Source organism: Ornithorhynchus anatinus, chromosome Y3, assembly GCF_004115215.2.
Source record: "Ornithorhynchus anatinus isolate Pmale09 chromosome Y3, mOrnAna1.pri.v4, whole genome shotgun sequence".
In the NCBI taxonomy this organism is placed as follows: domain Eukaryota; kingdom Metazoa; phylum Chordata; class Mammalia; order Monotremata; family Ornithorhynchidae; genus Ornithorhynchus; species Ornithorhynchus anatinus.
In genome coordinates, this window is record NC_053177.1 from 228,133 (window position 1) to 243,462 (window position 15,330).

Genomic DNA, 15,330 nt, shown 5'->3' on the forward strand with positions numbered 1-15,330 from the left:
GGCTCTTGCCACTAAGCCAAGCTGCTTCTGATGTATCTTGGGGGCCACACAGGGAGAGGCGGAGTAGTAGACAGCACAGGGGAGAGAGAGAGGCAGGGGGATTTTCGGGCTTCTGGGCAAACTGTAAATAACAATAATAATAATGTTGGTACTTGTTAAGCGCTTACTATGTGCAGAGGATATTTACAGAGTAATCGGGTTGTCCCACGTGAGGCTCACAGTCTTAATCCCCATTTTACAGATGAGGTATCTGAGGCCCAGAGAAGTCAAGTGACTTGCCCACAGTCCCACCGCTGACAAGTGGCTGAGCTGGCATTCGAATCCATGATCTCTGACTCCCAAGCCCAAGCTCTTGCCACTGAGCCACATTGCTCCAAATGTCCCTCTGAGTCAACAGTTTTTGCACTTTGAGGATCAGACCCAATGCCCAGGGGTCCAGAATGTCCACCCCAGCCACCCCCAGGAGCCCAGATCCAGAAGCCAGGGGCCAATATTATTTTTAAATGGTATGTAAGTGCTCACTAAGTGTCAGGTACCGTCGTAAGCACAAGCAGATCGGGTCGGACCCCATGTCCCATGTGGGGCTCACAGTGCTAATCCCCATTTTCCAGATGAGGTAACTAAGTCCCAGAGAAGTGAAGTGAGTGGCCCAAGATCAAACAGCAGACAAGTGGTGGAGCCGGGATTAGAACCTTGGGCCTTGGGCCTCATGGGTCTGTGCTCCATCCACCAGGCCACGCTGCTTCTCGGGAGAGGTTCTTTCGGGGGCCGAGGGGCCTACCTGGCTGGGGGCAGGGACCGTCCTGCAGATAAAGGTCATCCACAGCAATGTACGAGTGTTCCTGGCCTGTCCCCACAGCTTCAAACACCACCTGAGGGAGGACAGGAGAAGTGGCTTAGTCGGATCTCTGTGCCGGAAGCCAGCCGTCCAGTCAGCTCAGGCAGCGGCCCCTCACCACACAACATCATCCGAGGCTCGCATGGGAAACTTGGCCCTGGAGGGAGGCAAAGTCAGTCTGTCCCCGCTGCCTTATTGGAGCCGGTCAGAGGGAGGTGGAGAGGAGGGGACCCAGGAGCCCCAACTCCCAGCTCCAGCCGAGCCCCGGCAGCTCTCGCCTTCTATTCTGTCGGCCCGGACGTCGATGTTGCCCAGGCGCCAGGTGAACCCGCCCCTGTCTCTGACTCTAAACACCTGGTGCTTTCTGCCCTCTTTCAAGTAGGCAATCAGCATGCCTGGGAAAATGCCTGGCGAGAGGGAGGGTGCAGCTGGGGACGGAGGCATGGACCGGCCCCTCCCCACCCCCGCAGCCACCCGAGTGAAGAAGCCAGCTGAAGGGCCCACCACCCAAGTCACCCTGAGACCCCCAAGGGGAAACACCAGGGCCCAGCCAACACCATTCCTAGCAGCCACGCTCCACTAATCACCCAGTTCCCCGGCTCAGGAAGTCCCTCACCCTGGTGGCTTCCCTTTCTGGAGACAGGATGGGGGACAAGAGTAGGAGACTCCCCCCACTTTTCCTCATCTCCCCCTCCCTTCCGCATCTCCCTGACTCCCACCCATTGCTCTTCCCTGCCTCCCCGCCCCATAGCACTTCTGTATATATGCATATATCTGTTACTTTCTTTATCCATCCTGTTGCCCATTGGCTTGCATTGATGTCTGTCTCCCCGCTTCTAGACTGTGAGCTCATAGTGGGCAGGGATGGTCTCTCTTTATTGCTTTATCATACTTTCCAAGTGCTTAGTACAGCGCTCTGCACACAGTAAGTGCTCAATAAATACCACTGAATGAATGAATGAATGAATGAATGAATGAATGAATGAATGAATGAATGAATGAGACTGGGGCAGGAGCGGGCAGTGAGCAGGAACAGGGAACAAGGGAAGGGAGTGAGAAGCAGCAGGGTGTAGTGGATAGAGCAAGGGCCTGCGTTTTAATACCAGCTCCGCCTCTTGTCTGCTGCGTGACCCTGGGCAAGTCTATTTACTTCTCTGAACCTCAGTCACTTCGTCTGTATAACGGGGATCAAGACCATGAGCCCCAAGCGGGACAGGGACTATGTCCAACCCCATTTGCTTGGATCCACCCCAGGGCGTTAGTGCAGTGTCGGGCACATAGTGAACACTTGAATGCTGGAATTTTTAGCATTATTATTAGGAGTGGTAGACAAGGCCGGGGGGACAGGGAGGAGCAGGGAGGTGGGAAGAAACAGAGGGCAGAGCAGGAGATGGAACAGTATTTGAGCCTCAGTTTTGGTTCCCTTTCTACTCTCCATAGACACCCGCTCCCTCAGAGAAATCATCCTCTCCCAAGGCTTCGGCGACCACCTCCATGGGGACAGTTCTCCAATTTACATCTTCGTCCCCTCCTGACTTCGAGATGTCTCTACTTGGATGTCCCGCTGCTGCCTTGAACTCAAGTCCCACACCGAACTTAGAGAAGCAGCATGGCCTAACAGAAAGAGCCTGGGCATCAGAGGACCTGGGGTCTAATCTCAGCTCCATCGCTCGTCTGCTGTTTGAGCTTGGACAAACCACTTCCCTTCTCTGGGCCTCAGTTGCCTCATCCGTCAAATGGGGATGAAGACTGTGAGCCCCACGTGGGACCACCAGAGCGCTCTGTATCTACCCCAGCGCTCAGACCGGTGCTTGGCACATAAATAAGCGCTTAACAAATACTATAATTATTGTGGTTCGATGAATGGGGGACAGGGCAGGAGAAGGAGGCTCTCACCGGGCTTGAGGGGGCTCATCCGGTACCAGAAGATGAGGTAGCTGGGCTGGGGCAGGGGGGCATTTTCATTGGACATCATGGTGGCCCCTCGCTCCCGGGGCAGCGCATTCAGGCTTGTGTCCACCACCATGTAGTGCCCTGCCATCCACAGCCACAGGTGTCAGCCACCCACCTGGGAAGCTCACCCTCGGCCCCCTCCACCTCCCTGGGCCCCACCACCACCATCTCCAAGCTACCCTGGCCTCCCCCACCTGGCAGCCTGTAGCCGATGGCCGGTACAGTGGGCTGGTGAGCAGGGGTAGCCTCTCCGACTGGCCCCGGGAGCTCGAGCGTTCATGACACCGTACTGAGCCTCCTGGGGTCGCTGTAGGGGCGGGGCAGAGCTGAGGGCTGCGGCCTGCTACTTTCCAACAGCCTCGCGTCGACCCCAGCACTCAGCTCGGTGCTTGGCACAGAGTCAGTGCTTAACCGATACCAACAGAAACAGCAGCGGTGCTTAGTAAGCGTTTACTGCACCCGGGACCATAGGAAGTGCCAGGAAGGTGTACGGAGCTGGGACTTGGACCCACCCCCCCCCCCCCGCCGCTCCCTACCCTGGGCCGTCTTCGTGGTGTGGTCGGTGCCCGAGCACCAGTGATGTCCCCCTGCACTTCCAACCCCAGGCCCATCAGACGAGAACCTGCAGTCCGAGTCCTCGAAGGAGCAGCGCCTGGGAGCCCAGCAGGGGCTAGGCCACATGGTGATGTCGTCCAGGGCCATGTTGCCGTGGAAAGCGTTCCTCTCTGCCTCAAACACCAGCTGTGGGAGGAGTGGATGGGTAGGGGCAACACAGAGGTTGGGGCTTCTGCTCCCTGCCCTGCCCCCCGGGAGGGGTGAGGCCCAGGGTCTCGTGTCTGATGACTGCAGACTGTCGGGTCGTTTTGGGCAGGGGACGCAGCCGTTTATTGTTCTCTTGTACTCTCCCAGGTGCTCAGTACAGCTCTGTGCACACAGTTAAGTGCCCAGGAAGCACAAGCGAATGAACGAACGGAAGGCGACGCCAGAAATGGTCACTGAGTGTGAGAAACAGAGGGAGATCCCCTTCTGCGAGGGATGTGGGGGGTCACAACGACAGTGTTGGCATTTGTTACGAGCTTACTACGTGCCTGGCCCAACAGATGCAAATCGATTTCGACGCAGTCCCTCGTGCCCCGTGGGGCTCACCATCTCAGTTCCCATTTTGCAGATGAGGTAACTGAGGCCCAGAGAAGTGAAGTGACCTGTCCGAGGTCACACGGCAGACAGGTGGTGGAGCCAGGATTAGAGCCCATGATCTTACAGCTCCTGGGCTCCGGCTCTATCCACCACGCCACCGACGGGGCACATCCCGACAGCACTCGGGGCTCAGAACGGTGCTTGGCACGTGGTAAGCGCTTAGCGAATACCATTGTCTTTATTATCATCCGGAACCCCCTCTGGAAACCCACAGAACCCAGCCCGCCCGCCGCCCCCTCCTGGGCCCCGTTAACACGGGCAACGCTTCCCAGCCAGAAGGCTTGGGCCGGGAGTCGAGGTGGGCAAGGGGAGGGCCGCGGAAGATAAAACCGGGCAATAAAGGCCTCCGGCCGGCGCCAGATCCTGACCGGCCAGCCGAAAGACGGTTGAAAGACCTCCCGATCCCGTATCGCTGCTCACCTGGAATTGGCTGGTCAGATCAGGGTGGTGGAAAGTGGCCCAGCCCTCGTGTCAGCGGTTGCCGTGAGTGCCCACCCTGGCCTACAGCCGGGTGTCTGGCTGGCCGGGCCGTCTCAGCAGTAGGCTCAGGGTCCCTGCGGGCGGGGGGGATGGGGATGGTGAGTGACCTCCCCGTTGCCGACATCCTCACATTGCCCCACTGAGCCCCAAGATTCCCTTCATGGCCCCCCAGTAGCCCGCGGATCGAAAATAAAGCCTAGTTTTCTGTTAGCGATGTCTAACCCTCTATTTTCCTCTTGCTACTCGCCAAGTGGCCGGTAGGGTAGGGTAAACGCTGTGGGTGTCTACGCTAAGGCGTCTCAAAAACTGAGGTATTCTTGTAGATATGGGTCTGCTCAATTTATTTGTTTTTAGCTACTAGAATTGGAGATATTTTTGTGTCGCTCTCCCTGCAGGAGAAGAACACGTCGCTGTGTTTTTCTGGACCTGCTGAATATCTAATACCGTATCGATAAACACCACTTATATTACTAATTAGAATTGTATAATAAATATATAAATAGAATTATATAATAAATGTAATCATTGTCATAATAACTGTGGTATTTGTTAAGCTCTTACTGGGTGCTATAGAGAAGCAGCGTGGAAGAGGTCGGGCTTGGGAGTCAGAGGACATGGGTTCTAATCCCGGCTCCTCCGCTCTGTCTGCTGCATGACCTTGGGCAAGTCACTTCTTTTTTCTGTGCTTCAGTGACCTCATCTGTAAAATGGGGATTAAAAGGGTGAGCGCCCCCCCCGCCGTGGGACAACCTGAATACCCCAAGTAGATTACCCTGAGGTAGCAGTGTATCTACCCCACTGCTTAGAACAGTGCTTGGCGCATAATAAGCGCATAACAAATACCATAATTATTATTATTATTAAGTGCCGGGAACTGTACTGAGTGTTGGGGTGGATAAAAGCAAATAGGGTTGGGGACAGTCCCTGTCCCACGTGGGGTTCACAGGCTCAAGCCCCATTTTCCAGATGAGGTCAATGAGGTCCAGAGAAGTGAGGTGACTTGTCCAAGGTCACACAGCAGACAAGAACCCATGACCTTCTGACTCACAGGCCTGTGCTCTCTCCACTACTTCTTCTCTTGATTGGCATGCTCTTTTGCATCTAATCTCCATGTAAACCTTTTCACGCTAACAGGTACAGACATTACCCAGACCTCGCTGCCGTCCCTCTCAAGCATCTCTCGGGTCCCTTAGCTCCTCACCCCCCACCCCACCCTAAGCCAAGCCATGCTAGCTGAAGACCAACTCTCTTGGCCACTGGGGGTAATAATAATAATAATAATAATAATAATTGGGGTATTTCTTAAGCCCTTACTATGTGCCAGGCATTGTACTAAGCACCGGGGTGGATACAAGTAAATCGGGTTGGACACAATCCCCGTCCCTCGGGAGGCTCACAGTCTCAATCCCCCTTTCACAGATGAGATACCTGAGGCGCGGAGAAGTGACTTGCCCAAGGTCACAGGGCAGACAAGTGGCAGAGTGGGGATTAGAACCCATGACCTTCTGACTCCCAGGCTCCTGCTCTATACCCTATGCCCAGCCAGTGCCCACCCCTTGCCCCGCCAGCCTGGTGACTCTCTGATCTGTGGCCCATACAGATGGTACAAGAAGGAGAAGGTACAAGAAGGTACAAGAAGGAAGTCGCGGGCACCTGGAAGGCAGTGAGAAGGTGGACTCTGGGCCCCCGAGCTGACGGGGCCGTGGGATCCAGGTACATGAAGTAGCCTGTGGACGAGAGCAGGGAGGAGGAGGCGTGGGGAGGGGGGCTTCCCAGGAGGGCGAGGCTCCCACTCCCCACCCTGGGCCAGTCGACCTCCCTCTCTCCCCCATGATAGCCCCCTCCCACCCCTCTGCCCACCTCCAGCCCACTGTGTGCCCACCGGATGCCCCTGGGGGAAGGCCCGCCAGAGGAGACATAGTAGGGCTTGGCCTAGTGGATAGAGCACAGACCCAGAAGTCAGAAGGACCTGGGTTCTAATCCTGACTCCACCACTTGTCTGCTGTGTGACCTTGAGTGAGTCACTTATTTCTCTAGGCCTCGATTACCTCATCTGTAAAATGGGGATTAAGTCTGTGAGCCCCATGTAGGACAGGGACCATGTCCAACCTGATTAGCTTGTATCTACTTCAGAGCTTAGAATAGTACTTGACATACTCACTCATTCATATTTATTAAATGCTTACCACCTGCAAAACACTGTACTGAGCACTTAGTCAATGCTTAACATTCATTCATTCATTCATTCAATAGTATTTATTGAGCGCTTACTATGTGCAGAGCACTGTACTAAGCGCTTGGGATGAACAAGTCGGCAACAGATAGAGACAGTCCCTGCCGTTTGACGGGCTTACAGTCTAATCGGGGGAGACGGACAGACAAGAACAATGGCAATAAATAGCGTCAAGGGGAAGAACATCTCGTAAAAACAATGGCAACTAAATAGAATCAAGGCGATGTACAGTTCATTAACAAAATAAATAGGGTAACGAAAATATATACAGTTGAGCGGACGAGTACAGTGCTGTGGGGGATGGGAAGGGAGAGGTGGAGGAGCAGAGGAAAAAGGGGAAAATGAGGCTTTAGCTGCGGAGAGGTAAAGGGGGGATGGCAGAGGGGGTAGAGGGGGAAGAGGAGCTCAGTCTGGGAACGCCTCTTGGAGGAGGTGATTTTTAAGTAGGGTTTTGAAGAGGGAAAGAGAATCAGTTTGGCGGAGGTGAGGAGGGAGGGCGTTCCAGGACCGCGGGAGGACGTGACCCAGGGGTCGACGGCGGGATAGGCGAGACCGAGGGACGGTGAGGAGGTGGGCGGCAGAGGAGCGGAGTGTGCGGGGTGGGCGGTAGAAAGAAAGAAGGGAGGAGAGGTAGGAAGGGGCAAGGTGATGGGGAGCCTTGAAGCCTAGAGTGAGGAGTTTTTGTTTGGAGCGGAGGTCGATAGGCAACCACTGGAGTTGTTTCAGAAGGGGAGTGACATGCCCAGATCGTTTCTGCAGGAAGATGAGCCGGGCAGCGGAGTGAAGAATAGACCGGCACAGGGCGAGAGAGGAGGAAGGGAGGTCAGAGAGAAGGCTGACACAGGAGTCTAGCCGGGATATAACGAGAGCCCGTAACAGTAAGGTAGCCGTTTGGGTGGAGAGGAAAGGGCGGATCTTGGCGATATTGTAGAGGTGAAACCGGCAGGTCTTGGTAACGGATAGGATGTGTGGGGTGAACGAGAGGGACGAGTCAAGGATGACACCGAGATTGCGGGCCTGAGAGACGGGAAGGATGGTCCTGCCATCCACGGTGATAGAGAAGTCTGGGAGAGGACCGGGTTTGGGAGGGAAGATGAGGAGCTCAGTCTTGCTCATATTGAGTTTTAGGTGGTGGGCCTTAACAGACACTTAAACACACCGAGTACTTGTGAAACGCTTACTTTGCTGGGGTAGATACTAGTTAATCAGGTTGGACCCCATCCCTGCCCCACGTGGGGTCCACGGTTCCTCATCCTCATCAGACAGATGAGGGAACTGAGGCCTGGAGAAGTGAAGCAGCTCGTGAAGTGAAGCAGACACGCGGCGGAAGCAGGATCAGAACCCAAGTCCTTCTGACTCCATCCACTATGCCGTGTCGCTTCTCTAACTATTTATCGTGATTAGAGCGGGGTCAGGGAGTGTTGGCCTCGGGCCCCCCAGCCTCCCTGGGCCCCGGCCTACCTTTGCCCATGGTATGGTTGTAGACCACATCACTCCTCCGCTGTGGGTACCAGCCACACGGGGCCCTTCTCGAAGTTACACGACAGCTCTGCCCGGCTGGGACAAGAAGGGCAGGAGGAGCGGAGTGAAGAAGGCGGAGAGGAGGCCAAAGGGGGACAGGTTCCCTCTACGCCCAAAATGGCTCCTCCCTCCCAGCTCCCCAGCCACCCTGGAGTTTCCAGACCAGCCCCTGACCCAGAGGACCCCACAAGGTCTCGTTCTAAGAGAAGCTGGAGACTCTGGAAGGGGGCGGGGGGGAGTAGAGCAGAGGACTCCCAGGAAGGAATGGGGGTACCTGGGGCTTCCAATGGGGGCAGGTTGGGGTCACAGTTCTCGAACTTCAGGTTGTCCACGGTGGCCACCCGGGGCTTCCATATCTATTTGCCCCAGGAGCTCCAACTGGGCTCGGCAAGCCCGTGAAAGGAAGCAGAGAGCGAGGCTGATGGCACTGCCCTGCCTTCACCAGCTTTCTGTGAGCACTCCGCAGCCTGCCACTGGCCTGCCGCCAGTCCCCAGGCAAGCCTTCTGCCGGCCCGGGGTAGGAGAAGGTACTGAAGGAGTTTCCTTCTGCTGTCTCACCAACTGCAAGGTCGGGCGCCTGTGGGCATTGGGTGGGGTGCGCCCCCTTTCCAGGGGTCATACCCGCCTCTCCTCCTCACCTGGTCCCGCCCCCTCCGCTACCCGGAATGGTCGCTCTCGTTCTCTCATGGGCACCTTCACCTAGGTCCACTCGGCTCCGCTCCTACCCTGGCCCTGCCAGGCTAGCCTCTGAGGGCCCTCCTCTGCCACGCTGAAGGCCAGGAACGTTGGGGGGAGGACAGGGGTCCCACCTGCCTGCCAACTCCCCTGCTCCCCCCCAACCCCCGGGCTCCAATGGGCTCCTCGGGCTCTGGCAGCTGGGGTCACCTACCCGGGCTGGGGTACCGCTCCGGGGAGATCCTGGAGAGGGGATACCTCCCTCTGCCTCCACTTATTCTCCATCCCCCTTCCCTTTCCCGTCTGGGAAGCAGTCAGGGAAACCAAGGTCCAGGAAAGAGAATGGAAAATTCAGCCAGAACCTAGGAGTCCAGTTGCTCTGGCTGGACTCCCTGCCCGACTCCAGGAGCCGAGCCCTCGGATCCCGGATCATGCTGGGGAGGCTGGAAGCTGGGGCCAGGCGGGGTCAGTGACCCCCACATCTCGGGGAAGACCACGCCGGGCCGGGGCAGGGGCCGGGAGAGGGCAGCGCCTACCTCCGGGGCCGCTCTGGAGGAAGTAGGCCAGGCGGAGGGTGCAGTCCGGGCCAGAGGGACCCAGCGGAAGGGTATGTGCCCAGGCCAGGCCCAACAGCTTCCCCAGTGCCTTCTGCAGACTCAGGAAGTGACCTGCCCAGGGCAAGATGGGAAAATGCTCGATGCAAGTTAACTTCTATCCCCTCCCCGGGGACCCTTCCTCTCTAGGATCACACACCGGGGAACATCCAGCTCCCCGGGGACACATACCATGAGGACTCTCCCACACACAAGATGGGGGAAAGAGGAGGAAAAGAAAAGAAGAAGTAAGCTCCTCCGTGGGCAGGGGGCATGTCTGCTTATTGTTCTATAGTACCCCTCCCGAGCACAGAGTGCAGTGCTTTGCACACGGTAGCACTCAAAAAATACGATGTAAGGAAGGGAGGAAGGAGCAGTTCTGCAACCACAGTAGTATGGGATGTGAGAGTGGACCCTTTCCAGGCCAAGAGGGGCATCGTTTGCCCTGAGGAGTCCCGGCACCTACCGAGGAGCTGGAGGGTGTCCCGAGAAGCCCGGCACATCCTGGGGCACCCAAGGTATCCCGAGGAACCCCAGGGTGCCTCAAGAGGCTCTGGGGTACCCACAGGAGCCTGGCAGGCCCCAGGGATCAGCAGCATGCCCTGAGGGGCCCAGCCGGGTCCCAAGGAGCCTGGCGTGCCCCGAAGAGGCCCAGCAGGCCCAGAGGAGCCCCAGCCTGCCACAGGAAGCCCGTGAGCCCTGAGGAGCCCTCACCTGTGGAGCTGTTGCTGGCCTCGATGCGGGGCACGGTGTCACTGCCAGCCTCCTGCCTCACCTACTGCAGCTGGCCAGAGCTGACATCCCCCCAGCCCATGTCCACCTCTTCGAAGGTCATCTGGCCTGGGCCCCGATACGCAGACACAGCCCCTGGCTCTCGGTCCCCAGACACTGCCCCTCAGGGCCCTCCACAACCCACTGGCACCTGGAGACAGGGAAGGGGGCCCGGTGGGGCAAGGAGGGCAGTGGCGCAGGGGAAGAGGCTGACAGGTGGGAGGGCCTGGACCCCCCCATCCCCATCCCCTCCTGCCAGCTCCCCCCTTACCACAGCCCTCTTCGTCAGTGCTGTCAGTACACTGAGCGATGAAGTCGCAACGCTGTTCATTCCGGAGGCACCGGTCGTCACAGGCGAACTGGCCAGGACTGCAGGGGTCTTCCGCTGAAGAGAAGGAGCGGGTCAGGCCAGGAGACACTGGGGCGGGCGTCCCCGCTGTCCACAGGCTGGGCGTCTCCGTCGGGGGGAAGTGAGGCTCTGGGGACCCCAGAGTCTCTAGAGGTGGCACCTGGAGCATAACCTCATTCCCACCCTAAGCAGCCATGTCTGGGGAGAAAGTTCCCCCAGCACCCCCCAGCTGGAGGTGAAGGGAAGGGCGGGAAGTCAGAGGGAATTGGGGGACCGGGGCTAGGGGGAAAGGAGCGGAGGAGATGGGGCCTCACTTAATGGGCAACTTTCTGCATCCCTGGGACAGGATCAGGTCATCCAGGCCCACGAATCCCCCTGGTCCCGTCTTTCCTTCCAGGATTATCTGTGGGGGGGGGGGGGGGGGGGGAGATGGGGTCAGCTGGGGTCTCCCAATGTACCTCAGGCTTTGGGTGAGTCCTGGATCCCAACTCTACACCTCCCCTCAGGCCCCACAGCACTTTGGAAAAAGCTTTCCCCTTCCTGACAACCCTCCCCGACTGCACCCCTCCCTAAAACTCCTTCCCCCATCATACCCCTCCCCAAACTCCCTTTCTCCCCCCAACCACCCCAACCCCCGCTTCACCTGGAAGGGCAGATTGGATCAAATCTGAACCACATCGCTGACCCAGGCCACCCCCAGGTCTCCTGCCCGGCTCCAGAACGGGAAGCAGGCCAGGGCCTTGGGGGCGGACATGGGGATCGGGGTCAAGGGCTGCTGGAAGAGGAGGAGGCTGCCCTCCTCTGAACCGTGCAGATATTAATAGAAGGTCAGCTGCGGGGAGAGAAGCACAGGGGTTCTGCTTGCCAACGCCCCTGCCCCTAGCCTGAGGTTACGCCCCAACCCCTTCCCGCCCCCTCCCCGGGGCCTTTCCCTCTGGGCTTTTCCTTCCTTGGGTCTCCCCAGTGAAGACTCCCACAAGACTAACAGTGCAGACATTGAAGCTTTGAAGGGAGAAACTGATGAGCTGGGCTGGGCTGTCAGACCCCGTGCAGAGCAGGAAGGAGCCTGGCCAGGGTCGGGGTCAGGGGTCAGGGGGTAGGGGGTCGGGGACGGGGCAGAGGAGGAGGCAAGGTAAGGATTATTTGTCCCAGCAGGGGAGGTCTGGCTGGCTAATAAATGTGGCTTACTAAGCCGGGCATTAGGTTAAACACTGAGGCAGATACCAGCAAATGGGGTTGGACACCGTCCCCGGCCCATGGGGGGTTCCCCATCTCAATCCCCGTTTTCCCGATGAGGTAACTGTGGCCCGGAGTCACTTGCCCAGGCCCAGCCCAGCCAAGTGGTGGACTTCTAACTCTGGGCCTGGGCTCTAACCACTGGGCTGCAGTAGAAAGTATCGGCGTCTTCCGGAGGGGTTTGGACCACAGATTCATGGACTAGCGGTCCATAGGGATACCCTTGCCCTTGGATTTGCACCTGTTATCGACCTCTCCCTCAGCCCTTATTTATATTTCGGTAATTTGTTTATTTACATTCATGCCTACCTTCCCCGCTAGACTGGAAGTTCACTGGGGGCAGGGAATGCGTCTGTTACATTATTATACTGTGCTCTCCCCAAGTGTTCGGCTCAGTGCTCCGCACACCGTAAGTAAGTGCTCAATCAATACAGTGGATCGACTGATAAGGGCTTCTAGAGGAAGCGTCACTGGGAATGCAGAGGGCAAAGAAGGGACTGTCATCATGGCCCATCTCCAGCCGGGAAGACTGGACTCCTTCAATGCCCCTGGAGGCCGCTGTCCAACATAAGTCAGGGAGCTCTATCGGGCCAGCCAGCTGACCTTGGAATGGCCCAGCTCCTAGCCCCGTGACTTCTTTAGTTACACGAATGACCCTCTCCCCATCTAGACTGTGTGCTCATTATGGGCGGGGAAGGCGCCCGCTAATTCTGCTGTGTTGTACTCGCCTATGAGTTTAGTAGAGTGCTTTGCACCTAGTAAGCACTTAATCGAAACTGTGAGCCCCACGCGGGACCTGATCATCCCATACCCAACCCAGCATCTAGAAGAGTGCCTGGCACAAAGTAAGCTGTGAGACTGTGGGCAAGTCATTTTATTTCTCTGTGCCTCAGTTCCTCATCTGTAAAATGGGAATGAAGACTGTTGCCCCTCAGTGAGCTTCACGTGAGACAACCTGATTAACCTGTATCTCCCCCAGTGCTTAGAACAGTGCTTTGCACATAGTAAGCGCTTAACAGATACCAACATTATTATTGTCATTATTATTACTAAGCTCTTAACAAATAACACAACAATTATTAAGTAACAGAGCATTTACGATCAAGTGCTTCAGGGAGCTGGCAGTTCACAAGTGCTTGCCTGGTGAACAAGCGCCGGAGTGGCGGTAGGGGAGGGGGATAGGGCAGAGAGGTGAGAGGTTAATCAGAGAAGACCTCCTGGAGGAGATGGGATTTCAGGGGACCTTTGAAGATGGGAAGAGTGGTGGTGTGCCGGGGGTGTGAAGGGGGAGGGCAGGGAGGGTGTGGGCAAAGAATCAGAGGCAGGAGAAAGAGAAAAACAGGGCACACCTGAACTAGGTGAGTTGAGGAGTCAAGAGCGTGAGCTGGAGTGCACTGGGAGAGGTGAGAGGATGAAGTAGCAGGAGAGAGTTTTTTTTGTTTAATGGTATTTATTAAGCACATAGTATGTGCCAGGCACTATTCTAAGCACCGAGGTATATACGAGGAGATCGGATTGGACACCGTCCATGTCCCACTTGGGGCTCCCAGTCTTAATCCCCATTTTACAGACGAAGTAACGGTGGTACAGAGAAGCGAAGTGATCTGACCCAGGTCGCACAGCAGACAAGTGGAGAAGCCGGGTTAAGAACCCAGGTCTTTCTGACCTGTGGGCCCGAGCTCTACCCACTAGGCCGAGAGGCTTTTCGAGAGTTCGTCGGGTGCCTTAAAAAGCTGATGGCTGGGAGTTTCCCCTGGATGTGGAGAGGACTGGGTGACCCCAACCCAAGGTGAGGCTCAGCCTGCTGACTCCTCCTCCGATGCCAACCCCCCTCAAGCCTCCCGCCCCCAACCCAGGCTCTTCTCCCCTCCCCTCGGCCCCTGTCCCAACGGGGCCTGTCTGACTCCTTCCGGGGCTCCTACCCGTGACGCTGTTCTTGCCGTGGTCCCTCCGGTGCTGGGCTGATAGGCCCGATGCCGTAGAACCGTTGCTCAAGACCCAGCCCTGGGCAATCTCCCACGGCTCCAGCCCAGACTCGAAGTCCTCCAAGTCTGTCACCATGCCAGTGGCTGGGGAGACGAGGGCGCCGGGGGGAGGCCTGTGTCCAACCGGCCACGCTCTCCCCCATCACGTGTTCCCCTACTTCCCCCGTCCATCTGCCCACCCTCTCTGACCCTTCCCCTCACGCAGGACCCACTCTGGGCCTGCAACTGTGGGTTCCAGGCCGCTCGAGCCTTGAGGGGGAGGGGGAAGAGGAAGGGCGACGGGCAGGGGCTGGGGGCGGTCAGAACCGGGGATGGGGGGTTAGAGGGGCTGGACCTTGGGACTTCTCTCCTACCTCCTCTGTCTTCCATCCCCTTCCCCAGGCTCTCCACTCACCAGAGTGAGATGCTTCCTCCTCCTTATCCCCATCCAACCTGTCTCCGCAATCATCTTCCCCGTCACACACCAGGTCAGGCTCCACGCAGGCTCTCCGGGCACAGCAGAAGTGGCCTTGCGGGCACTGGGCCTGGGGGCCCGGTGCCCGGACAGGGGAGGGGGGCTCAACCAACCAACCCACTCTGGCCTAGCCCCAGCCTAGCCCTGGCTAGTCTCCTAACCCCAGCCCCAGCCCCTTTCCTCCTTCTCCCCTCCCTTCCTCCTCCTCTTCCTTCCCTTGGAATCCTCCATGAAGGAACCTGTGGGAGTTGGCGCTTCTCAGCCCCTGATTGAAGGGACGGCCCACCGCTCCCTCCTACCACCTTCCAGGTGCTGTCTCTGGGGCTAGGCGGGGGGTAGGAGGGTCGGGGCCAGGTGGGGAGGAGACCAGACTCCCGTCGGGGGCCCCAAGCCGAACGGACACAGAACTGGGGAAGGGGAGGTGCCGGGACACTAGGGTCCTCACGGGGCAGGCCGCAGTTCCAGAACTCCACATTGTCCAGGGCCACAGGCCCCTGGTGGGTGGCATTGCAGATAGAGGAGATGGTGATCTAGGGACAGGGAACAGTCACAGCCTTGGCCGGGTGGGGGGCATGAGCCTTGCCCCACGGCCCCTCTCTCAATCAGTCGTGATTGAACGCTCATGGTGTGCAGAGCACTGTACTGAATGCTTGGAAGAGTACAAAACAACAGAGTCGGTAGACACATGCCCCCGGCCTCATCTGGTCCCCAGCCCCTCTCTCCCGCCTCCACCTTCTGGCATGCAGGCAACCCTCATAGCACGCTCCAGTCCTTACCCCTCCCAGTTTCCCTCTGTCTCACCCAAAAACTGCCCGGCACCCGGCCCATAGGCACCACCAGTTCTTTCCAGAAGTCCCCGACAGGGCTGGTGCTCTGCCACAGCATCAGGGTCTCCTGCCCATGGGTCACCTCCACCAGCAGCTCCCCAGGGTCCGGGGTTTCTTCACCTGCAACCCAAGTCAGGCAGACTAGAACGAAGCCTCCCTCTCGTCCATGTCCCCTTCCCCCAGGAGCCTGGGTGAGGGGGGGAGGTAGGGGGACTGGC

At 57.8% G+C, this 15,330-nt stretch overlaps 1 protein-coding gene across 1 annotated transcript in view; it reads right to left on the minus strand.

The window, feature by feature from the left end:
* The window catches only part of LOC114808696 (apical endosomal glycoprotein-like), a 33,913-nt gene that overhangs the window by 8,260 nt on the left and 10,323 nt on the right, over positions 1-15,330 (minus strand). Inside the window, exons 5-17 of the mRNA XM_039910977.1 lie at positions 15,087-15,232; positions 14,226-14,355; positions 13,769-13,915; positions 11,254-11,442; positions 10,533-10,646; positions 9,434-9,565; positions 8,163-8,258; positions 6,122-6,195; positions 4,409-4,542; positions 3,414-3,532; positions 2,986-3,098; positions 2,735-2,872; positions 782-872 (exon numbers count right to left, since the gene is read on the minus strand). Coding sequence (XP_039766911.1) covers positions 4,534-4,542; positions 6,122-6,195; positions 8,163-8,258; positions 9,434-9,565; positions 10,533-10,646; positions 11,254-11,442; positions 13,769-13,915; positions 14,226-14,355; positions 15,087-15,232 — 1,037 coding nt within the window. The 3' untranslated portion in view covers positions 782-872; positions 2,735-2,872; positions 2,986-3,098; positions 3,414-3,532; positions 4,409-4,533. The remainder of the gene's footprint in view (positions 1-781; positions 873-2,734; positions 2,873-2,985; positions 3,099-3,413; positions 3,533-4,408; positions 4,543-6,121; positions 6,196-8,162; positions 8,259-9,433; positions 9,566-10,532; positions 10,647-11,253; positions 11,443-13,768; positions 13,916-14,225; positions 14,356-15,086; positions 15,233-15,330) is intronic.